General features: G+C 46.3%; 1 protein-coding gene across 2 annotated transcripts in view; it reads right to left on the bottom strand.

The window, feature by feature from the left end:
* Positions 1-19,451, bottom strand: part of LRRC2 (leucine rich repeat containing 2) — a 35,144-nt gene extending 15,693 nt beyond the window's left edge. The window contains exons 1-4 of one of the 2 annotated variants that reach the window (XM_082664526.1): positions 19,270-19,451; positions 14,744-14,905; positions 8,059-8,202; positions 1,969-2,176 (exon numbers count right to left, since the gene is read on the bottom strand). In XM_082664526.1, coding sequence (XP_082520652.1) covers positions 1,969-2,176; positions 8,059-8,183 — 333 coding nt within the window. In that variant the 5' untranslated portion in view covers positions 8,184-8,202; positions 14,744-14,905; positions 19,270-19,451. The remainder of the gene's footprint in view (positions 1-1,968; positions 2,177-8,058; positions 8,203-14,743; positions 14,906-19,269) is intronic. The other variant, XM_082664525.1, reaches the window with a different exon arrangement.
* Between the last annotated feature and the right edge of the window lie 3,479 nt (positions 19,452-22,930).

A 22,930-nucleotide genomic window follows, 5' to 3' on the forward strand; every position in this document is an offset into this window, starting at 1 on the left:
CAGCTCTTGGAAATTAAAAACTTGACAGTAGAAGTGAAATTTTCTATTGAAAAGTTGTTCAGTAAAAGTAGAGAAATCTCCCTGAAAGAGCAGGGCCCAGGGCCTGGGGTCTTCCAGCTCACAAAGAATGCCTGACCCCCCGACACCCCCATCCTAATCGGGTACCCAAGTCATAGGTCACAGCCCCACAGCCGCTCCAAGGAACCCCAGGGGAGCTCTCCCCACCCAGTTCCCAAGACCCCAGAAGCTCCACCGCCCTGTCCACCTCTTGCTGACCTCCTGCAGAGGCCAGACCTGCTGCCTGGTGAGATGTTAGAGGCCAGAACTCCCTCGCTGCCGCGAGCACTCTAAGATGGCGAACATCCTTTAATGGAGCTTTTCACTCCTTAAGCAGAGGCAAGACTGAAACACAAATCTCTCTGGGGAAGGAAAACAGCAACTGAAATTCATAGTAATGAATGCCTGAGGCCCCAGAGTCTCGCCTTCGGTGGGTACCCATGAGGATAAGGTACCAGCTCAGGGAACCGAATGCAGGGGACAAGAAGGCTGTAAGTAATGAAGACAACATCCACATAGTTCACCCTGGGGTCTCCCTAGCCTGCTGACTCATAACCCTCTTCCTATCCCCCGACCACACTAGGCACTCACTAAATGCCCTTTAAAGTGGTTTTCCAAAGGTGCTGTGAGCCGAGAGGACTCAACAGGTTCCCCAAGCGGGCTGGGATCGTGTTTGACCACGGCACACGAGAATGATTTACCAGTGGTATTTAATTAGAAATCCAGACAGGCCCTCCTTCTTGCCCCAGAAAAGGCAGTATCCGTGTACCCACTGATCTCAATGATGCAGATGCAGGAGAAAGACCACCAAAGAGGTGTCAGTCATAGTCTCTCCCAGTCTTATAGGGCTGTGTCGCTAACAAGACAGTGTCACAGAATATCTGCTCGTTTAATCCTCACAACAGCCCTCTGAGGGGGTGAAGGCAAGCATTAGCACCACTGAACAGGGAAGGAGATAAAATGTATACAAATGGAGCAAACAGCCTCAGGTCACACGGCCAGTAAAGGGTCACCCAAAATATACGGTCTCCCAGTCCAGAGTCCTTTCAGCCACAAAATGGTGGGATAAAAAGAGATGGAGAGCAGGTCCCAGCAACTCTGTCCCACTGAACGGAAGACAGCCCGAGCTCATTTGTGCCGCCACCCAGCACACACACACCATGGGCTGCTTCAGACAAGAAACATCAGAGCACAAGCAGCCCCGAGATGCCTCTCCAAGCCAGCAGCAACCTGGGGGAGTGCGAGCAGGAAGCATCGTACACACCCGAGGCAAGAAAGAGGGCACATCCTTGTCCTGGCCTCAGAAACTCGGAGGAAAACTGGCTGAAGGGTCTGCGAAATTCCTTTGCGGCTCTACACTCTGTGACAAGTCAGCAAAGTCACCGCCCACAGAGGGGTGTTAGGCAAGTCAAGTGCTCAGAGCATTAAAAAAAAATAAGAAGGCAAGAAGTTCTTTTTAATGGGCGGGGAGGGGTGGCGAGGAGGCGGCAGAATCGAACTTTTTTTTTTTTTTTTGGCTGCACCCCGTGGCTTGGCGGAATCTTAGCTCCCCTACCAGGGATTGAACCCGCGTTCTCGGCAATGGAAGCGCGGAGTCCCAACCCCTGGACCGCCAGGGAATTCCCAGAATCAAACATTGCCATCCTGAGGAGCCGCTGGGGTCCCAGTCCCTCGCAGCGTCGTAAGGATCCAAGGGGATCCCGCTGCTCTTTTCAAGACTGCACAGTCCTTCACCGCGGAAAAGACGCCGGCAATGGCTCCTCCGCATCCAGGGGAAAGCTCTCTAAAGACAACAGCAACAGCGTGCACTGGGCCAAGGTCAACGGCCTGAGCTCAGCCTAGCAGCAGACGTCGGCCGCAGCGCTGCAAAGAGCCTCGGCGTGCTGTAGGGACCGAAACGCATGGACTCACCTTCCAGTGCTGCCCCGTAAGTTCAAACACAAACTCACTGCTCCGTTTCTCTCTCTCCTTGGAAATTGCACTCTGCCTTGCGAGGGAGTTCCTTTCAATCTTGTCCAGAAGCCTCACGCTGGTGTCTATGAAGCCATTCTTGCAGTACGCAGCCTGGGGGATGCCCTTCCTTCTGCACTCGGCCACGAAGTTCCACTCCTCCTTTATCCTAAAACGGGCAGCAGAGGTCTCGGTTATCTCCTGGGGAATCGCCATCACCTGCCTGGAGAAGTCAGGAGGGCCACCTGGGCGCAAGCGCAAGCGCAGTCCTTCTCATCACCTGCAGTTTCCCAGCAGGAGACAAGCCCTCCCCTCCACTTCCGCCCCCTCTCCGCCCCTTCTTTCTTGTTTCCTCTGCTGTGGTGGATATGGGGTGTGGGGGAAGCTTAAACCCTCAGAGTTGTGAAGTATTAGCAAATCTGACTTTAAAAGTAGAGGTGAGTTAACATGGCTAAAATTTCTACCAAAATTACCTATGCCTTTGATTAATTACAATATCCCTTGATATTATGAGGTGACACCCAAATTTTTCAAAAATGCAAGGCCAGGGCTTCCCTGGTGGCGCAGTGGTTGAGAGTCCGCCTGCCGATGCAGGGGACGCTAGTTCGTGCCCCGGTCCGGGAAGATCCCACATGCCGCGGAGCGGCTGGGCCCGTGAGCCATGGCCGCTGAGCCTGCGTGTCCGGAGCCTGTGCTCCGCAGCGGGAGAGGCCACAATGGTGAGAGGCCCACGTACCGCAAAAAAAAAAAAAAAAAAAAAGCAAGGCCACAGGAATCTGATGACCTTTCAGGAGCATATGGATAGAAATATACAGGCAGCCCCAGTTTATAAAATTCGACTTTAGAAGGTCATCCATCAGCCACCCTGGGAAACTTCACTCCTGCAGATGAACCTGTTATTCATAAACTCCAGTTCCAATCTGACACTGGAGCTGGCCCAGGACTCCTCAGCCTCCCCATCACCCCCAGCACCTTCTTGTTGCTACTTCTCTGACATATTATTCTATAGTTGTCTTATCTCCCCAGGTTGGTCATAAGCTCCATCATGATGGACTACGTCTTGCTGCCCTCCAGATGCTCACGCCGTCATTAGAACAGTGTTTTGCACCTGGGGGCCTTTCTCCATGTAGAGATTTGATATCTGCTTGGAGCCTTTAACAGGTTGACATTCTATGTGGTACAAAAACAAGGTTTGTTGTGGTTTTCCTTCAAATCTATCACACAGAGACATTGTCTCAAAATAAGGTAGCCTGCCTTGGATAGGAACTTGGTGCATTCCACACTCAGGAAGGCATCTGGGCCCTACTCAGCCCAACTCAGGGACTTGGTGACAGGCAGTATCCCAGGCTTCTAAAAGAGGGCTCTTTTAGAAACAGGCTGCTGATGCAGCCCTGGTCTCTACAGGGCCTGAAGCAATACAAATGCTGAATAAAACAAAACAAAACAAAAAACCCTGTAGTAGAGGGTCAGTCCTAGTATGGAAACTCTCAGGTGGTACCCGAAGGAAAAGTGCACTAGAATCGCAGGAAAGCCCAGGAGCCAAGTGGTCAGGAAAGAGTCTGGGGCAGAAACATCTTTGAGGACTGGGCATGTGGAAAGTCCTGGCCTGGACTACCAGGCACTGTCAATTGTAAGAAGAAACATAAGGCTGATAAAAGCAAGAGACTGGTGGATATCCTTTTTCTGGAATACTGGAGACTTAGTGGATTTTATCTGATCCTATAGGGGTACGCACCTTTGTCGTTGACTAAGCTATTTTACAACTCGGCAGAGATTGAAGTTAACTTGTAGACAATTGATAGCAATACAAATCATTCTTGTCTACAGACATTCTTGTCTCTTGGTGTTAAATACATCTATATGCTGATGACGCACAGTTATATATCTCCAGCCAAGACGTCCTCAATGAATCCAGCCTCCTTGCCTCCCAGCATCTCCACCTGAATATCTAAAAGGCATCCCCCAAATTTACATGTTCCAACCCAAACTCCTGATCTTCACCTGCAAAACTTGCTTTTTCCTCCATCTTAGAAAAAGCCTGCCAGTTGCTCTGGTCAAAAACCTCAGGGTCATCTTTGACTCTATGCTTTCTTTCATATCTCACATCAAATCCATCAACAAATAGGGTCATTTCTACCAGAATCTGACCATTTCTCACCACCTTCACTGCTCCCATCCTGGTCCAAGTCACCAGCATCTTCATGTAGGCACCACTCTTGCCGCCCTACAGTCTAAACTCATCCAGCATTTTGAGTGAGCTTGTGACAGTGTCAGTCACACCATGTCATGCCTCTGCCCATACCTCTCACTGGTTTCTCATTTCACCCAATAAAAGCAAATGTCTCACTATGGCCTACAAGGCCCTGCGGATCTGTGCGCTCCCCTTGCCTGTCTGACCTCATCCACTACTGCACCCTCACTCACTTTTTCTGGCCCAGTCACTCTAGCCTCCTGGTTCTTCCCTGAACCACCCAGGCAAACCCCTGCCTCAGGGTATTTGCACTTGCTGTTATGTCTACCTGGAGTTCTTGATCCCAGATTTCTGCAGGGCTGGTTCCCCAGGACTATGTGCAAACGTTTCCCCCTTAATCAGACTTTTTGCTCTTCAGACACCACTTCAGGTATCAGTGGAGTTTCATGCTTGCCATTAATCTAGGAGAACAGGAGCGCTTGAAAAAAACTATCTTGCTGACGGCATTGGCTAGCACAGCTACTACCCTACCCAGGTCCTAGTCACAGGTTGCTGAGCTGGGGAAAAGCACTGGGTAATCAACTACCTGGGGCTTCAGGATCTACACATGAAATCTACAAATAATGTAATAAAACAGATAAATTTTAAAATACCAGCACATGGAGAAATAGGAATTTAATACCAGGAGAAAGTGCTGCAAGAGTTAGAAGTGAGCTCCTCTGGGAAATACTAGCAGGGGCTTGGGGTGATTTGCTTTTCATTATTAGCTCTTCTGTGTAATTTAAATATTTTTAATACCATATGATAAAAATAAGTTTAAATATCTACCTGTAGCTCTAGTTCTGACTGTAGCAGTCAGGGATACAGGGCAGACCCTAGATCCAAGGCACTGATTGAAATAATAAAAGAAATCCTTCCAGAATTTTCACAACCAGCAGCACAGCCGCAGCGAGTTCTTGTATTCAATGAGCACTTTTCAGATTAATGTCTCTAAATTTTCTTTCTTCATTTCTTAGACTGAACCTAAAGGTAGAGTCTAGCAAGGTAATGAAATGATACCGGTTAACCCCTACTCAACACATCTTTCCTATATCACAGATTACAAATTCATGTAACTATTTCACATATCTTGGTACAGCCAACGTAAGTGGAGGGAAAAAGGAAATTAGATGCGCTACTTAAAAATAGTTAAATACCAAATCTTTTTTGGATTTCTGTTTTAAATGTTTGATGTCTTAGTCCCTTTGAAACCTAGAGAAAGTCACAATGAGAATATAAACTATTTTTACAAATCCATTCTCTTCCTTGAGAGTAATTAACATAAATAAAATGTCATTGTCTTTATACTTTATCGCCCATATAATTGAATAATCGTCCCCTTAAGTCAATTTTTGTAGTATTTCAAATACAAGATAAACATACAAAACAATGCCATTAGAGCTCTATTCATTAAATCAGTAAGTGTGCAAATAAAATACTCTTTCCTTAGGAAACGAGCCCACAATCTTAGTCTAGATGGCAAATAGGCTCACTGGATGAAAAATTCCTCACTTAGAGCCTAACAAAAGCATCTCTATCTCTCCATCTAAATGACTGAGTTTCATTCAAGTGGAGTGATGTTCCGTACTCATAACTTTTAAGTGTTGGTATATACCTCATGGAACAAATACAGTATTACAAAATGAAATACCATGAAGTGAGGTAACAGAACAAACTAAACGGTTTTGCCTGGTTTAGTACATTTAAATTAACCAGATAACTGCCTTTTATACAAAGCAGTCATCAGTACCTTAACTTTCAGGACCTCCCTGGTGGTCCAGTGGTTAAGACTCCGTGCTCCCAATGCAGGGGGCCCAGTTTCGATCCCTGGTCAGGGAACTAGATCCCACATGCGTGCTTCAACTAAGAGTTCACATGCCGCAACTAAGGAGCCCACCTGCCACGACTAAGACCCGGTGCAACCGAATAAATTAATTAATTAAAAAATATATATGTATGTATGTATATATTAACTTTCCCACAGGAAACAAATTTTGAGAAACTAAAGGGTAACCTTCAAATAGTCCTAACAACAACAGTATAAATTATATTATGAAACTTCAAAAATACCTGCCAGAAAAAGGTAAATTCACTACATTCATGTTTGCAGGTCCTGGGAAATTAATGCTTCTTCCTGAACATCACACTCCTCCAGCCACCCTCCCAGTTCCTCCTCACCACCCATCCAGTTTGGTGGCTGTTTTTCTTATCTTGAGCTAGAAAATCCTAACAAATTCCCAAGAAGTTTTCTGTCTTAGGTTAAGATAAGGCACACCACAAGCCCTATGGCACTGAGCCTAATGCAGGACCAACCCTGTGTACATGAGACGTGTGAATGTGGACACAAAGCCATTTGGCACCACGATGGAAGACAGAGATCGAGAGTCAAACGTGACTGCAAAGTGGCTTCCAGGGCACGGTTCTCAGACCGAAGCTCCTGCAGGTGGCTGCTGTTCCCAGAACCCACAGGCGGTTACCTCAGCTACAGATGCCTCCATAAACCTCCCAGGGCTTGGGTCCCCATTCAGCAAGTTGTCCCACCCTAGGGTAACCCCAGATGCTGGGGGTGGGAGGAAGCTGGAGCAGGGCTGAGAACCACTTTGGGCTCATAGGGCGCTGGGACCTTGTGTAATTCATGCTCATGTAGATCCCTAAGATCCTCTGCCATGGGTGTTGCCTGGTCTGAGGGTTCCAATTCTTAAATTTAAGATTCATGTCATAGTGGATAATCTCATATCAGTGGCAAGTGAAAAGACAGTCCAGCTATCTGTGATTACAGCATCATATAGGGGGAAAGGTTTGGCCAAATCCTCCATTTACCAGCCCTGTCAATTTGGGCAAGTTACTTAGGTCCTAACTTCGTCTTCAGACTGGGGATAATTATAACCACCTGGAACAGCTGTGATGCTTACAGTAGCAGCTTAATTATCAAGCATGATCAGAATTGGTATTTGCTTGATCGAAATAATTCATAGAAGTGAAGAACCAAGAATAAAGAGACATTCATATCCTACACATTTTGTTTTTAACCTAAAGCCTAGACATATGTCACAATTTGCCAATTTGATGTAGGGTCATGGACCGCCTTTGAGAATGGGTCTGCCAATCAGAATCCCACTCTGCCTTTCTTATATAAACCACACCCATAACACATGATCCAAGACTTCCAGTTTGGGTTTCCTCACAGGGCATAAGAATTACAGACGTGCAAAGCTACCTGAATGTACAACCTTTCTAGCTGATTGTACTTTTATCCGTCTTGTACAGTGTTAATTCAATTGGGTGGTTCATATTGATCACACACATAGTTCTTCCGAAGCCCTCAACTTAGTTTTCATACACACAATAACGCTCTTTTACTCATACTTCATGAGTGTATGACAGTAGTCAAACCACATCATTCCAATCCAAGTAAAAATTGCATCAACACAATGAATCTTATCTAACATTCAGCTCAACGGGTGACAGCTGAGTGCAGGACACAGAGCAGCCTCATGTTGTCACGTGGGTGGACAGCATCAGCCTGCTGAGGGCAGCTAGGTGGTCTTTCAGAATTTCCTGTAGAGGGATTTGTCGTGTCATTGCTGTCTTTTCCATGCCTAGCACAGTACCTGGAATGTATGGGGGTCCTTATAGCTATGAGTGTTACTGTTACAGGAATCGAATGTTCATTGTAGGCAACAGCGTGAAGATTCTGAAGTCCAGTGAGCAAGTGTTACGGACAGGAAGAAATCTCGGAGGACAGGCATCCCCCTCCACAACACAAATGCAGCCTGTCTTATTCGCTAGAGAGCTACAGAGCAAGTACAGAGAACACATACTTTTCCAATGCGCTTTTCTCGAGCCTTTCTGCCTCCTGCTTCTGCCAGGCTTTGTGCTTCTTGACACGAGTTTCCCACAAGGCTCTGATGACAGAGACGTCGAATACGACCACTTTATGCCCCATTTTAAGAGCATGAAGTTACCTATTTAAAAAAAAATTATATATATATATATATGTCAGCTTCATACACACACAGAAGAAAATAGTTTTAACTTGAACTTTAAAATAAAATATGAGTGAATCAATTTCATCAATAATGATGAAATGCCTTGTTTCTTCCAGGACGGCAGTTGCTAATGTTCTTACGGTCTGAGAGTACTCTTGTTTGTAAGTCAGAGTTCAGCACTCAACTGGGGTCCTCTCCTCTAGAATGTCACACTTGTCTCTCTACCCCTCAGCTGACATGTGGGTTCCCAAAGCCCCCTGGGCATTCCTCAAGCTTTGTGGATCCACATTCTATCGCATTTACTGGCATCTGATCTTCTCAGTAGGTTGTAACACACTCAGAGGTAAGTTTGATTAGTTATTTAGAAGATACACACACACACACACACACCAGTTATCTGAGGCCAAACACCAGCCTCCATTAAGCGCACCAAGCATTGTACCAAACCCCACCGAGCACTCTTCCTCCTGGGACTGACCACACAGCCTGGGCACTTGTCCTGTAGGTTTCTCCTGCGACATGAACCCTCACAGCTGCTGATCTCTGTTTATGTGGTTTCTCAAACACAAGGAAAGTCAGACGCAGGTACATCTTGGTCATCACCTCTTAGTGAGAACTAGCACAGTGTGTGGCACATAGTGGACCCTCCATAAATATTTGTTGAAAGACAAGTGAGTAAATGAATGAATGAAAGTGAGTAAAAGATTTGCATCCAGGTTGCTTCACTCTCAGCCCACTCAGTGAACTTTCTCTCTTCATTTTCCCACCTCATATTTACTATTTGTTTTAAGTCATTATTTGCTCACTGCCAAAAAAAAAAATTATCAGGACATAAAAGTGCATTTCAATATTCATTCCACTAAGCTATACTTATCTCCCTTATCGAAGTAAAATAAGTTTCTATATATTGTTTTAAACTTCCCCTACCTACAGCATCAAAATCTGGCTAAAGCCATTTCCTGATGTGCACAGATACACGGAGTGTCAGTTGGCAAACAGCACGGCTGTTGAATATTCTCTGTTCCAATTCCAGACACTTCTAAATAGCAGTCGGTGGGGATACAAAACCAAATATTTAAATCTTCTGACTCAAGTTTGTGCTCTCCACAAATGGCTTGCCAATATGAGTGGCAGAACTGGCTTATGTTTATGCAGCTGAACATTTGAGGTCAATAAGTTTAGTCTGAAGAGCTGAAAACACTGACCCCAGTTGATTTCCCTCTTTTCTTTAATTTCTGACATCTGGGACTGTCTTTTGTCTCCCTTAAAACTCTTTTACCTAAAGGGGATTTTTGACAAAGATGCAAATGGTGCAAGTTTTGTGTGGACATAAGTTTTTGATTCTCTTGGGTAAATACATATGAGTAGAATTGGAGGGTCATATGTTAACTCTATGTTTAACCTTTTCAGGAACTGCCAGACTGTTTTACAAAGCAGCTGCACCATTTTACATTCTCACCTGCAGTGTATGAGGGTTCCAGTAACTCCACATCCCCGCTGACACTTGTTATTATCTCTCTTTGTATTGTAGCCATCCCAGTGAGTGTGAAGGTTGTCTTTTGTTAGCATTTCCCTGATAGCTAATGATGTTGAGCATCTTTTTATGTGCTTTATGTGTTGAGCATCTTTTTATGTGTATACCTTCTTGGGAGAAATGTCTATTCAGATTCTTTGCCCATTTTTTAATTGGGCTATTTGTCTTTTTAGTGTTGAGTTGTAATAGTTCTTTATATAGTCTAGATACTGGTCCTTTGCCAGATATATGATTTGCAAAAATTTCTTCCCATCTTGTGAGCTGTCTTTTCACTTTCCTGATTCCATCCTTTTACTTTTAACCTAAATATATGGTTATAATCTATATGAGATTTTATAGACAGAATCTTGTTGATTCGCTTATTTAACTCATTTGGACAATTTCTGTCTTTTAATTGGTATGGTTAGGCAATTTACATTTAGTACAATTAAGGATATATTTACATTCAGGTCTATCATTTTATTATTCATTTTCTGTTTGAGCCCTCTTTTGTTTTCCTCTTTTATATTTTCCTGCCTTCTTTTCTGTTATCTGAACATTTTTTACTATTCCATCTTATTTTCTCTATTGTGTTTTTGACTATGCTTCTTCATCTTTTCTTTTTCACAGCTGCCCTAGGGAGTATAAGATACATGCTTAACTTATCGTGGTCTACTTAGAAACAGTATTTTAACCACTTCAAGTGAGATATAGAAAGCTTATTACCTGGGCTTCCCTGGTGGCACAGTGGTTGAGAGCCTGCCTACCAATGCAGGGGACGTGGGTTCGAGCCCTGGTCCAGGAAGATCCCACATGCCGCGGAGCAACTAAGCCCGTGCGCCACAACTACTGAGCCTGTGCTCTAGAGCCCGTGAGCCGCAACTACTGAGCCCGAGTGCTACAGTTACTGAAGCCCACATGCCTAGAGCCCGTGCTCCGCAACAAGAGAAGCCACCGCAGTGAGGGGCCCGCGCAACGCAAAGAAGAGTAGCTCCCACTTGCCGTAACTAGAGAAAGTCCACGAGCAGCAACGAAGACCCAACTCAGCCAAAAATAAATAAATAAAATAAATAAATTTATTAAAATAAAAAAGAAACCTTATTGCCATATAGATCCCCTTATGCTCTCACCTTTATGTTGTAGTTGTGCTGTGTATTATATCAGTCAGTGTTAGATTTCTTGGCTTCAGATCATCAAACTTATTTCAAAGAACTCATGAGGAGGAAGCTAGCCTGTCATATCTACCCTGATATTTACCGTATCTGTTGTTCTTCCTTCATTCCTATTGTTCCAAGTTCGCCTCTGGTATCATTTGCTTTCTGTCTAAAAAACTTCCCTTAACAATTCTTTTAAAGGAGGTCTGCTGGCAAATTCTCCATTTTCCTTCTGAAGGAGGGCAGGAGGCCCACAGAGCAAATGGGCCACACAAGGCTCTGTTTTCTGTGTCAAGAGAGCTGCAGAAAGTTATTGCTAGCCAAGGCTGCCAGGTTGCAAAGGGACCATATTCTGTGCCCATGACTGGGGCAGGCTCCAGCAGATGTCCCACAATGCTGATCCTCCCCTGGGAAACGCAGGAAACCTCTTCCTACTACACTGTCACTCCAGCGTCCTTTACTGAGAAAGGTTAACAATGGTGTTCACTTCAAAGGACGAATACTTAAAGGAATTCCATTATATATCACAGAATACACACACTGAAGAGTGCATTCAGGTTGAGAGGCAATAAGTTGATAACTAACACAGTAAGTGATCAATTTGGTTGGGTTCAGACCTCACATTCCAACCTGCCCTCTGAGGTTGTGATTCCCACGTCAGATCAGTCTTCTGACTTTGCAGTGCTCTTCAGCTGTTCTGTGGGCGCCACCCAGTGGCCATCTGGGACAGGGGTTCTAACAGACTGCCAACGCTGCTTAGGGTCAGATCCAGGCAGGTGCAGCTTGGGAAAGAGCCCAGGAGCTCATAAGCAACCTTTTGGGGTTGTTCTCCAGAGCTTCTCCCTCTCGGTGATCTCTCTGGTCCTTCTAGATTCCTGGGGCTTGCTTTTCAGTCCTCTGGCCAGAGACCTGGTGCTTTAGCTACCCTGCTTTGCTGTGCATGTCCTACAACTGCACTGTGTTGGGCCACACAGTGGGAGGACAGTGCAAGGAAAAAAGCAATGAGAGTTTCCTCCACCCTCTGGGGACCACAGCTCCTCTGCTCAGAAAGGAAGGATCCCTTATCCCAAAGGATGGGTGACTGAGGTCCTCCATTACCAACCTTCTCCCCGTCGCCCCTCACTGCTGCTACTACTACACAATCCTACGGGGGCCTAAGGCATTAGAGGGTGGAGCAAAGAAAAAGAAAAAAGACAGGGATTTACCCCCACGCTCTGAGCATTAGGAGCCTGCTTCTCACTCCTGGAACAAAATTAGGTGCTTTGTGCTCAATTCTGGGTTTCAGGCTGCCTTGAGTCCAGGCTGGGGAATACTGGAGGGGAAAAATGGGAAACAGACCACAGGTTCTGTTCTACTTTGAATTAGGGTGTCCTTCCCTTCTTCTCTTGCAACTGCTTACTTTTCAGGGTCTTCACATTGCTGTTCTGTGTAATAAGTCCAGGTTTTATAGCTACATTTAGTGGGAGAGACAAGGTGAAGTGTGCCTACTCCATCTTACCCCAAACCATAAATCTCTGCATTTATTTTTTCTTTTACCACTTTCCTTACTCTGTTACCTTCAGCTCAGGAGCACCTAAGCTGCAAAGGTCTTAAGGTCTAAATTTTTTTTTTTTTTTTTTTTTTTGGCTGTGTTGGGTCTTCGTTTCTGTGTGAGGGCTTTCTCCAGTTGCGGAGAGCGAGGGGCCACTCTTCATCGCCATGCGCAGGCCTCTTACTGTCGTGGCCTCTCTTGTTGCAGACCACAGGCTCCAGACGCGCAGGCTCGGTAGTTGTGGCTCACGGGCCTAGTTGCTCCGTGGCATGTGGGATCTTCCCAGACCAGGGCTCGAACCCGTGTCCCCTGCATTAGCAGGCGGATTCTCAACCACTGCGCCACCAGGGAAGCCCCAGGTCTAAATTTTTTTAAAGAGAAAGAATTAAGCAGCCTAGCTCCTTTGAGGAAATCTCTGCACATAATCCAAGTCTACCCATAAAAGCAAACCAAAAAGCCAAAGTAAAATGAACTGCTTTTGAGCAGTGTGGACAGTGAGTCATCCAAGGGTACCTGAAGCTGGAAGACCCACCTGCTGTCCAGGGTGTGTGTGTTCTAGATCAGCCAGTCATGGCTCTGATTCTTTTGTGGAGTTTCCTTTATTTTCTCAGGCCAATAAATCCTTGAAGAGTAACCAGATCTGTACATTACTATGTATGATAATTTCTATGCATTAATTTAGAGAAATATAATTCAAGTCCCTATATTAGAGAAATGGTCTATTCTTGATGCCTTTGTGTTCTATTTTTAAACATTTGTAAACCAACATTAGTCTCAGTATTTTGGTGGGAAAGAGTCTATCCTGTCTGTCATCTAACCACGTTCACTATTTTCTCTGTGTTTTTGCCAAGCAGAGAAAGAGGTACTATCCTTCAACCAAGGGGGTTTTGAAAGTGCTAGGATTTAAATCAGGGTTTTGCCTATCAGATGTTCTATTTACAAATAGAACTATAGTTCTATTTGTGTGTAATGAAATAGTGTGTAATGAAAACTAGAGACTCTAAGAATGGTAAGTGATGACCATGTATGCTGGGGATCTACATTGTAACCTCCAGAGATCCTGCGAAGGTAAGAAATACCAGCTCCTAAATCCCGGGTCCAGCCGAGCTGCTGGCATCCTGTGCAGGACAGGGCTGAGTCCAGGCCTCCCTAGACAACGAGACGGGATGGACCTTAACCCAGGAGGTAATAGCCCCATGGGCGGGTGCTGAGATTGGGAGAGTGGTTTTATGACAAGAGCCCGTGAGTCATTCCATCCAGGAAAAAAAGCCCCTTTGGGGAGCAGAGAGGAGGCAGATTCAGGGACAGATGCAGATGCCAGTCACTTAGCAGCTTGGGGGAAGGAGATTCCCCTGGCAAATTCACAAAGCTAATCTCTTCTTCAGAGCATGAACTCCATTCAACCCAGTCTTTCAGGCAAGTACATAAGATGTAATTTTCTAAGCATTAACTTGCTGCAGAGCTATAGAAATATCACCATGGTATGCTATACCAAAGCAGAAGAGAGAAAAATTACCCTCTCCAGGATCCAGTCTGGAAGCCCTCAACACAAGTAAAACAATAACCTCTCAGAGAAAACGTTTACAACCAAGGAGACTCTTCTGAGGCAGCATAAGAACGCAGAGCTTTAGCCTGGGCCTGCACTGAACTTGACAGCAAATATGCACGGTTCCAGGACTCTCATTCCAGTTCTTTGCTAGAGATCTGGCTTCCCATGGTGAGTGCAGAATCACGAGAACAAGCCTCCCTAGATTTGGCTGTACTGCCCATAGCCACAGAGCATCTTCCAGAGAAGAAAACACTTGGGGCTATGAGAAAGGAGGGAACCGCGGTGTCCCTCACTGCAACAGAAAGGACACTGGCACAGAGTGTGGTCAGGTTCATTCCCCTCCAGTGCCGAGTGTTTCAGATTCTGAATGAAATGTCAACAGAGACTCTCAAAGGTTGGATTCACAGAGGAAAAAAAAAAAATTTTTTCCTGCAAAAAGTGTTTGCTTTATTGCAAGGGTCAGCAAACTTTTTTAGTAAAGGGCAAGATAGTAAATATTTTATGTAAGTACAATACTTACATAACAAAAGAGAAAACTCTTGGCCTCTCTGCTTGCCTGGGGTGGGCCTGCCTGAGCACTGACCCTGCGTCCATGCTTCTGCCCAGTTGCCGCCTACCGGAGACATTCTCAGGACAAGAGCGACTGGCCCAAGACGGAAAGGCCTGGCAGGCCATGAGCACGGAGCAGGCAAGGGGGGACCTGCTACAGTCAGCTTCGCTCTCTGCCCCAGTGACACCCAGGTGCCCGTGTGTCCTCTCCTCCCACTCACCTCAAGTTGGGCAGCTGGTAAGTCTCCAGCTCTTGCACAGAGATTCGACTGCTTGGTGCCTGACAGTTGCCAACAGTAGAGTCTCCAATGTGTGAATGGCAACCAGTGCGGGCCTTGGGCAGCAGTGAGATACAGCTGGCCAGGTAGACAGGTGCTGAGAGTCTGGGGGAATGGGGACAGAGGGGGTTACTCCAGTTTGGTCTCCATGGCTCACGGTGCTAGCCTGCTCTGGCAGTGCCAGGCCTGAGAGCGATCATTTGCTAATCCCAGCTTTCGTGAACAATAAATGGCCGCAGCTTTCATTCCCCCAAGGTGCTAAGTGAGTGGCAACTGCATCTGTCCCTGAATCTGCCTCTCCTCTGCTCCCAAAAATGCCTTTTTTTTCCTGGAAAAAAAGCTTTGGTGGATGTGATGGCTTTAAATTATATGCACAAATTCTTTGACATTCTTCCCTCTAAAAAGGTAGAGCTTAATTCCTCTCTCCTTGAGCTTGGGCTGGACTTAGTGACTCACTTCTAAGGAATATAATGTGGTGAAAGTGATGGTGTGCGACTTCTGAGACTCAGTCCCATAAGGTATTGCTCTCTCTCTCGGATTACTCACTCTGGGGAAAGCCAGGCACCATGTCCTGAGGATGCTCAAGCAGCTCTATGGAGAAGCTTCCTGTGGAGAGAAACTGCGGCCTCCTGCCAACAGCCGTGTGGGTGGACGCTGTCTTAACAGCAGATCCTAAAGCCCCAGTCAAGCCTTCAGATGACTGTAGCCCTGGCCAAAATCTAGACCTCATGAAAGACCCTGAGCCAGAAACCAGGTTTCTGACCCTTAGAAGCTATGGGATAACAAGTGTTTATCATTTGAAGATGTTAAGTGCTGGGGTAATTTTTATGCAGCAATAAATAACTAATAAAGTGAACAGTAAAATAAGAGGCACTTACAAAAATCAGTCTTAATTTACAGTGACATCTGGTGTCTATATCCAGCTGCTTCCTTGACATACCCACTTGGATATCTCACACATATCTCAAAAGAAACATGATTCCCTCCAAACTCACTCATTTAGAATCTATCCGTCCCTGTCTGCCTTAATTCCCCATCTCGACAATGACTCCATGTTTATCTGGAGGTCACTCCTTTATGCTTTCTGTTTCCTCACCCTGACCACCCAATATATGGACATGCACACACACACACACACACACACACTCATTCACACATCTAATTTATTCTGTAGGGGCATGTGTTTCTCACCACCAATTTCTGCCACATCTGGCCTCAGTTGTGCAAAAGCCTCTCAGCTGGTCTCCTGACTTCCCACTCACCCACATCCAATCCATTTGCTACACGACGGTGAGCATCACCATCACCAAAGAGAACTGGATCATGCTGCCACCTGGCCCAGGTCCTCCAGAGACTTCCCTTTGGAATGAGAGGGAGATCCCAGCCCCTCACAGGGCCCAGTAAGACCCTGGCACGACCTGCCCTCAGACAGCCCCTCCCACTCACCCCCACTGCTCTCCTCCTCCGAGCCCGTCCACCACCTGCTTCTTCCCACCTCAGACCCTGCAAACGCTGCTCCCTCTGCCTAGACGTTCCCCCCATTCACACGACTCTCCCCACCCTGACACCCCTGAATTCAACTTCTGCGTTCCCTCCTCAGCGTGGCCTCCCCTGTCTCTTCATCTAAGGTAGAGCCTCCTGCTACTCTCTCTCTCAGACTGTTGCTTACTTACTTCACAGCACATAATACAAGTTGAATCATTTGACCATTTGTCTAATTATACTTTATCTGTCCATGGACGGAACCACAGTTTCCTGACGGGAGCAACCACCTGAGGGGCCCCAGACTTGGGCTCAGAGCCTGGCCCCTCAAGTCAGCCACCGACACTAGGTCACTCAGCAACAGACGCCAGGCTCCCACTTCTGAGCCTCAACCCAGAAATCCTGGGTATGGAGCCCGTTTACTTGGTATGTATTTCTGTTCTTTGATTCCCAGGAACCCTAAAGCACTGACATCTGGGGACACTCATTAAATGCAGAAAGATGAATGTCCTTGCCTCTGAGCTCTCAATCTGGAGGGGTGGACAGATGTTTAAAGGGATACATTTCAATGCAGCATGTGGATTCGACAACAGAGACTGAAGGAGCGGCTGTGCAAGCCAGAAGAGGAGAGATGCCCTCCAGTGCGTGATGGGGGTGGGAGTAGGGGGTCAGGGAGAGTCCTGCCGGGACTGTGAGGAAGGCGAAAGGACCACTCTTCTGGGTTTGATCGAATAGTTTTCCATGCTCCCTCCCCAAGACAGATATATCAGAATCACTTTACAGAACCAGCTGCGATCCCGAGCCAGAGGACATGACTGGAAAAACACATCCTTTGGCAGCAGAACACTAGTCTCCACTTAGAATCATATGCCAGGGTTCCAGGTGGGAGGGGGGACTTTCTGGTCACCTAGTCCTCTCACTTCTTGTCAAATGACAGGCTGGGCTGGAAGAGGGCGGGGGTGGGGTACAGGGCTTATATCTCAGAGAATTTGAGGTGTGAAGGCCCTGGGAGAGTCTGGGAGGAGACTCAACAAAGTCCACGATACAGGTGCCAAGCCATCCTTGGTTCTCCCTCTGCGAGGCTGGGAGGGGGACAGCAGCAGAGGGGGTGAGGGGAGAAGGGCATGGAGCTGGTGCCGGGGGGTCACCTGGACCAGCCATGGGGAGAGAGGCCTGGCTCCCCTCCTCCCCACCTGCCCCTTAGAGCCCCCCAGATCCGTCTTCCCTTTGGACTGACCAGCTCCAGGCCTTCCACAGCATTTTCCAGGTGTATCCGCCAGGTGCAGAAGACACCTATCACCAGCCTTGCTGGATCCAGGGGAATGACTGTAACCAATGGGAACTTCTGGTGACACCAAGGTACAGTGGAGGCAATAATATGACAAAAAAAAAAAAAATAATAATAATAATAATAATAATATGACAGACCAGGGGCTTTAATGGCCCACAAATTCCTTTCTATCCTCACATAAGGCCACTGCCTGGACCCCAGAGTTGGAACAGAGTGAGATTTCTGATAGAAACAGTGGGGGAAATAGAGGGTAAGTATTCAAGTGAGGTCAGTCACAGTAGTCACAATATTTCTGCCAAATTCTAAATTAAATTACATTTTATGTCACCTGATCAGTGTTCCCCTGGGGACACACATTATTTTACGGTAATTTGTTAAACTAGAAAATCTGGCCAAGGGAGGCAGAGGCTCCAGACAGGATTAAGAGGACAGTCTCAGGGTCAGGACAGTCTCAGGGCTGCAGTCCTGCCTCCCCCACCTACTGCTGCATGTCCCTGAGACGGCTACCTAACCTCTCTGAACCTCGGTGTTCTCATCTGGACACGGTGCGACAGCAGCACTGAGCTCATAGGATTAGTGGAAGGATCACGCGTGATAATTTGTGTCACGTGCTTAAGACAGTACCTGGCACCTAGTAAACCTCAAAAAATGTCAGTTATTTAAAGAAAAAAAAGAAATTAAGACAGACATTGTTCCCAGTTATATATAAGATAAGAACAAAAGGTACATGAGCATCTGGGGATTTTTCTCTATCAGGTATGGTTACAGAGGTTCTATGGGAGAACACCCAGCTCCTAAGTTATGGGAGAGGATTTGGTCCATCAGAAGAGCCGCCACGCAGTGGTTAAGAATCCACCTGCCAATGCAGGGGACACGGATTAGAGCCCTGGTCCGGGATGATCCCGCCTGTGGCAGAGCAACTAAGCCCGTGCGCCACAATTACTGAGCCTGCGCTCTAGAGCTCACGAACCACAACTACTGAAGCCCGCGTGTCTAGAGCCTGTGCTCTGCAACAAAGAGAAGCCACCGCAATGAGAAGCCCGTGCACAGCAAAAAAGAGTAGCACCTGCTCGTGGCAACTAGAGAAAGCCCGTGCGCAGCAATGAAGACCCAACGTAGCCCCCCCCCCAAATATATATGTATATGTATGTAAGTATAAAAGAAGAGCCACCAGCACAGTCAAACTGCTTACAAAACCAGACAATTCTCTTCCGGGTTCTAATCACTCTCCCACCCTCACCCCCACGCCTCTCCTGGAGGACAGACTTCCCCGGCCAGATGTCAATCATCCCTTTCAGGGCACTGAAGAAGCACAAACAGAGTTGATTTATCACCCCTGGACAGCACTGTGGACCAGAAAGTTTTGAGCTCAGCCTTGGGAACAAGGGTGATGCTGAGAGTAACCCACTAACAAGAGCCGGAGTGTGGAGACCCGGCCACAGCAGCAGACCGGCTACCTAGACCTGCCCACTCACAGGCTCTCCTTCCGCATTCAATTCCATGCCCTGCATAATCCTCAATCCGTGTTCGTTTGGGAGGTTCACCCCCGTCAAGCCTCAGCACAGCAGGCACAGACATAAACAAGGAAGCACTGTCCCCCGCCCCCTCCACAGGTGCCCCATGCCCCTACCCTCGCCTTCCCCACAATCCCCCAGTTTCAGGAGCAGCCGCGCACCCACCCCCCACGCCCACCTACCCGTGAATGGGCTGCAGCCCGGAGCCCCTGCCGCTGCCTGCCGAGTGGAATCCGAGCCTGTTTACTCCGCAGCAGCGACACACTGGGGCCAGAAGCGCTCCAACTGCCCCAGCTTCCCGGCTTGTGCGCTAATGGGCTATGTTTGTAGGCTGATAATATGATCTGTAGGACATGTGCTGATAAACTATCTATCTATTCTATGTGACTCAGCCCAGCATGAGACAAAACAGACTTGGGCGGGGAGGGCTTGTCACAGCGTAAACGATGTGCCGGCCAATCTGAGCCATATAACCCGGGATTATCTGCACCTCCCTGTAGGTGGCGGGGGGCCTTTCAACATTGGACATCCTGAAGTGTGCTAAAAAAAAAACAGGTCAGAGAAGGCAAAGGGTGACATATTCTTAGCCCGCTAAGCTGGAAACCAAACTGAAAGCAGGATGAGAAAGCCATACGACCAAGGAAATGTAATTTTTTTTTTCAGTATTTGAAGCAGATGTCCAAGGTTTTGATTTCATCCTTACATTTTTTTCTTAATTTTATTTAATTTAAGAAATTAATTTCCTAAAACATATGTGAGTTTAGGTTCTCTTTAGAGATTTTACTATTTCGGCGAATATGTTTTCCTGATATCCAACAGTGGGACAACATGACAGTTAACAAGCAGCAATCGTGCCTACACAACCCCTTGGTGCCCCTTCACGGCCACAGTTCCTCATACACCTTCACCCTAAAACAGAAAAATGCCTTTTGTCTAATATATACATAATAACTCTAATTACAAAATAGTTTTGATTTCTGAAGGACTATTTCCATAATGGAACATTTTCTGTTTGTTGACATTTTAATTAAATTACCATTTTTAATTGTATACTAAGTTAGTGGGGCTCAAATTAATCTTTGTGACTATATTGAATCGTACCTCTAAAATGTTAGATGTGCTTTTTATTACTTAGGATAGAATTTTCATATTATGTTTCTCTTTTGATAAATAATGTAAGTTACCTAGTTAGTAATTAATGTTTAGTTTGCATTTTGTTTTCTTTTTTTTTCTGGTATCCTCAACTAAAGAATATAAATTGAAAAAGCAGTTTCAGTTCACATTCTACTTGAATACCATTTCAATTTATAAGAGAGAGAAACATTCAAAAGCTTAATCATATTTAAGTGGAAAAAATTTTTTCCCACAAATGCATTCAGAATACAATGGGATTGGGCTTCCCTGGTGGTGCAGTGGTTAAGAATCCACCTGCCAATGCAGGGAACACAGGTTCGAGCCCTGGTTCGGGAAGATCCCACATGCCTTGGAGCAACTAAGCCCGTGCGCCACAACTACTGAGCCTGCGCTCTAGAGCCTGCAAGCCACAACTACTGAGCCCGTAAGCCACAACTACTGAAGCCCACGCGCCTAGAGCCCATGCTCCGCAACAAGAGAAGCCAACACAATGAGAAGCCTGCACACCGCAACAAAGAGTGGCCCCCGCTCACCGCAACTAGAGAAAGCCTGCGCGCAGCAACGAAGACCCAACACAGCCAAAAATAAATAAATAAAAATAAAAATTAAAAAAAAATACAATGGGATGCCTTTATGATGCTGATTGGAGGAACAGGCCATAGTCATCAGACTATAATGATGTGCACTCAACAGGATCGAGAAAGTTAGCAAATGAAAATAACTTTCAGTTACATTTGAATTTCAGATAAATAACAAATAATTTTTTAATATGTGTCTCAAATACTACATGAGTCATACTAAAAAATTATTTGTTGTTTCTCTGAAATTTAAATATAAGTGAGTGGCCTGTATTTTACATGGCAACCCTCCACCCAAACCACCCAGGACCTTACTAAAATGCTGAGTTGGCTGCAAGAGGCCAGAGAAGGGCTGAGAGTCTGTATCTCTAACAAGTTCCAGGTGATGTGGAAGTTGCTGGTCCAGAGACCATATTGTGAGTGGCAAGGATCTAGAATTAGCATAGTCTGGTGCAGTGATACCGAGGACTGGCTTCTCACTGGCATGGCCTGGATAGACCCCTCTGCCCCTCAGAAGTTCTGACTCAGTAAGTCTGGGACAGGGGTCCAGGGGTCGATATTTTCAGCATGCTCCACAGGAGTTGTTGTTTCTGATTCACAGGCAGGGATGTGAACCAGGAAATATTTTAAAATACAAAAGGTACCATGTTCATGCAAGGAATTATTATTGCATTAAACTCACTCTGTGCAGTTTGTTGTATCGCTGGGCTAAGTGTGTCCAGAAAGACCTTCCAGTTTCTGAGCTCCCAAGGGGCAGCAGGTAGGATTGTGCCCTGCAGTCTTCACATCCCAGTGTCCCCTTACAGCTGGAAGCAGCCCAACTCCTAACAGCCTTATTATTACCAACCCTGGCCACTTTCTTAGAGCTCAACACTTTTTTATGCAATTCAGTTCCAGCTGGGCTTGTAAACTCATGAAACGCAGTCCAAAGACCACAGCTCCAGCTTCTCCATGGGGAGGTGTATAATGTTTGCCTCACATCCAAAGGGGTTCCACACACAAGCTCACCCAGATACCCACAGGGGACTGAATGCTTTCTCACAGCCACTCTGAGTCTAGGATTCCTGTTGGAACATTGAGTCACACGCACCACAAAGCTTTCTTCCAAGTAAATACCTGGTTTCCAGAGTTTCCAGAGTGGGGTGCACTTCAAAGGGCCCAGGGTCATTTGCATACAGGAAATCTTCTCCCTGGAGCACCTTAACCCATCTCTGACACAGCTTGGGTTTTGCACTTTGGCCTCCCTCATCCCTCCACTTGCATTTCATCCATTTCAAAACCATTAAGAGCTGTGAAGAATGCCTGAATGCAATCAGATACAAAATCCACTTAAGAAGCACTTTAAAATGAGATCCTCCAAGTCTTGTGAAACCAAGTGGGACCCCAGCTTGCCTTCCCAAGTCTCACTCCAAGAAGTCTGTCTGCCCATCCATTTGTCTGTCAGGGGCCACTGACCTTGACCTGGTCAGCAGGGATCAGGAAGTGACTGCTCCTTCCCCATCAACAGTTTTTTCATAACACTAAAATGGCACTTGGCATAGATTACTGGGCTCATCTTATCTAGGGGGAAGGGGAAAGGGAGCAGAAGCCCAATCTTGGAGATCACTGTCTCTCCCAATATGCTCAGCACATATAGCTGGTCAGTAGATATTTGTTGAATTAGATTGGAAGGAAAAAAATTTTGGTGAGAATTCTAAACTATAGTCATGTCTAAAAGTCTAAATCAGAATCCCCTACCCTACCATGGTTTCCAGTAAATACATCAGGACTACCTCATCTTGTATACGGTGAACTCTCTTGAATAAGTTGCCCAGAATTTGGCACTGCTTGGGGTACTTAGGATTGACTTTTTTCCCCCTTTACTGTTGCGGGGGGGGGAGTGTTCTTTGTTGTATTTCCTGGCTCAGGCTAGGAGGCGCAATTTGCTTTCCTTTGGAGCTTCTCAAAGACCTAGTCCACGCCCGCCTCACCTTCCCTTTTAGAAAGTAAGGCTGAAATGTAATGCTGAGTCAGCCACAAATGTGGCAGATGGTATAAGATTTAGCCAAAAGGAAACCAGCACAGGCAAACACTGCACTAGAGGCTGGGGAAGCGAGATTTCCAGAAGACCAGGTTTCTGGATCTCCTAGTC

Source organism: Grampus griseus (genome assembly GCF_964374135.1).
Source record: "Grampus griseus genome assembly, chromosome: 10".
Classification (NCBI taxonomy): Eukaryota; Metazoa; Chordata; class Mammalia; order Artiodactyla; family Delphinidae; genus Grampus; species Grampus griseus.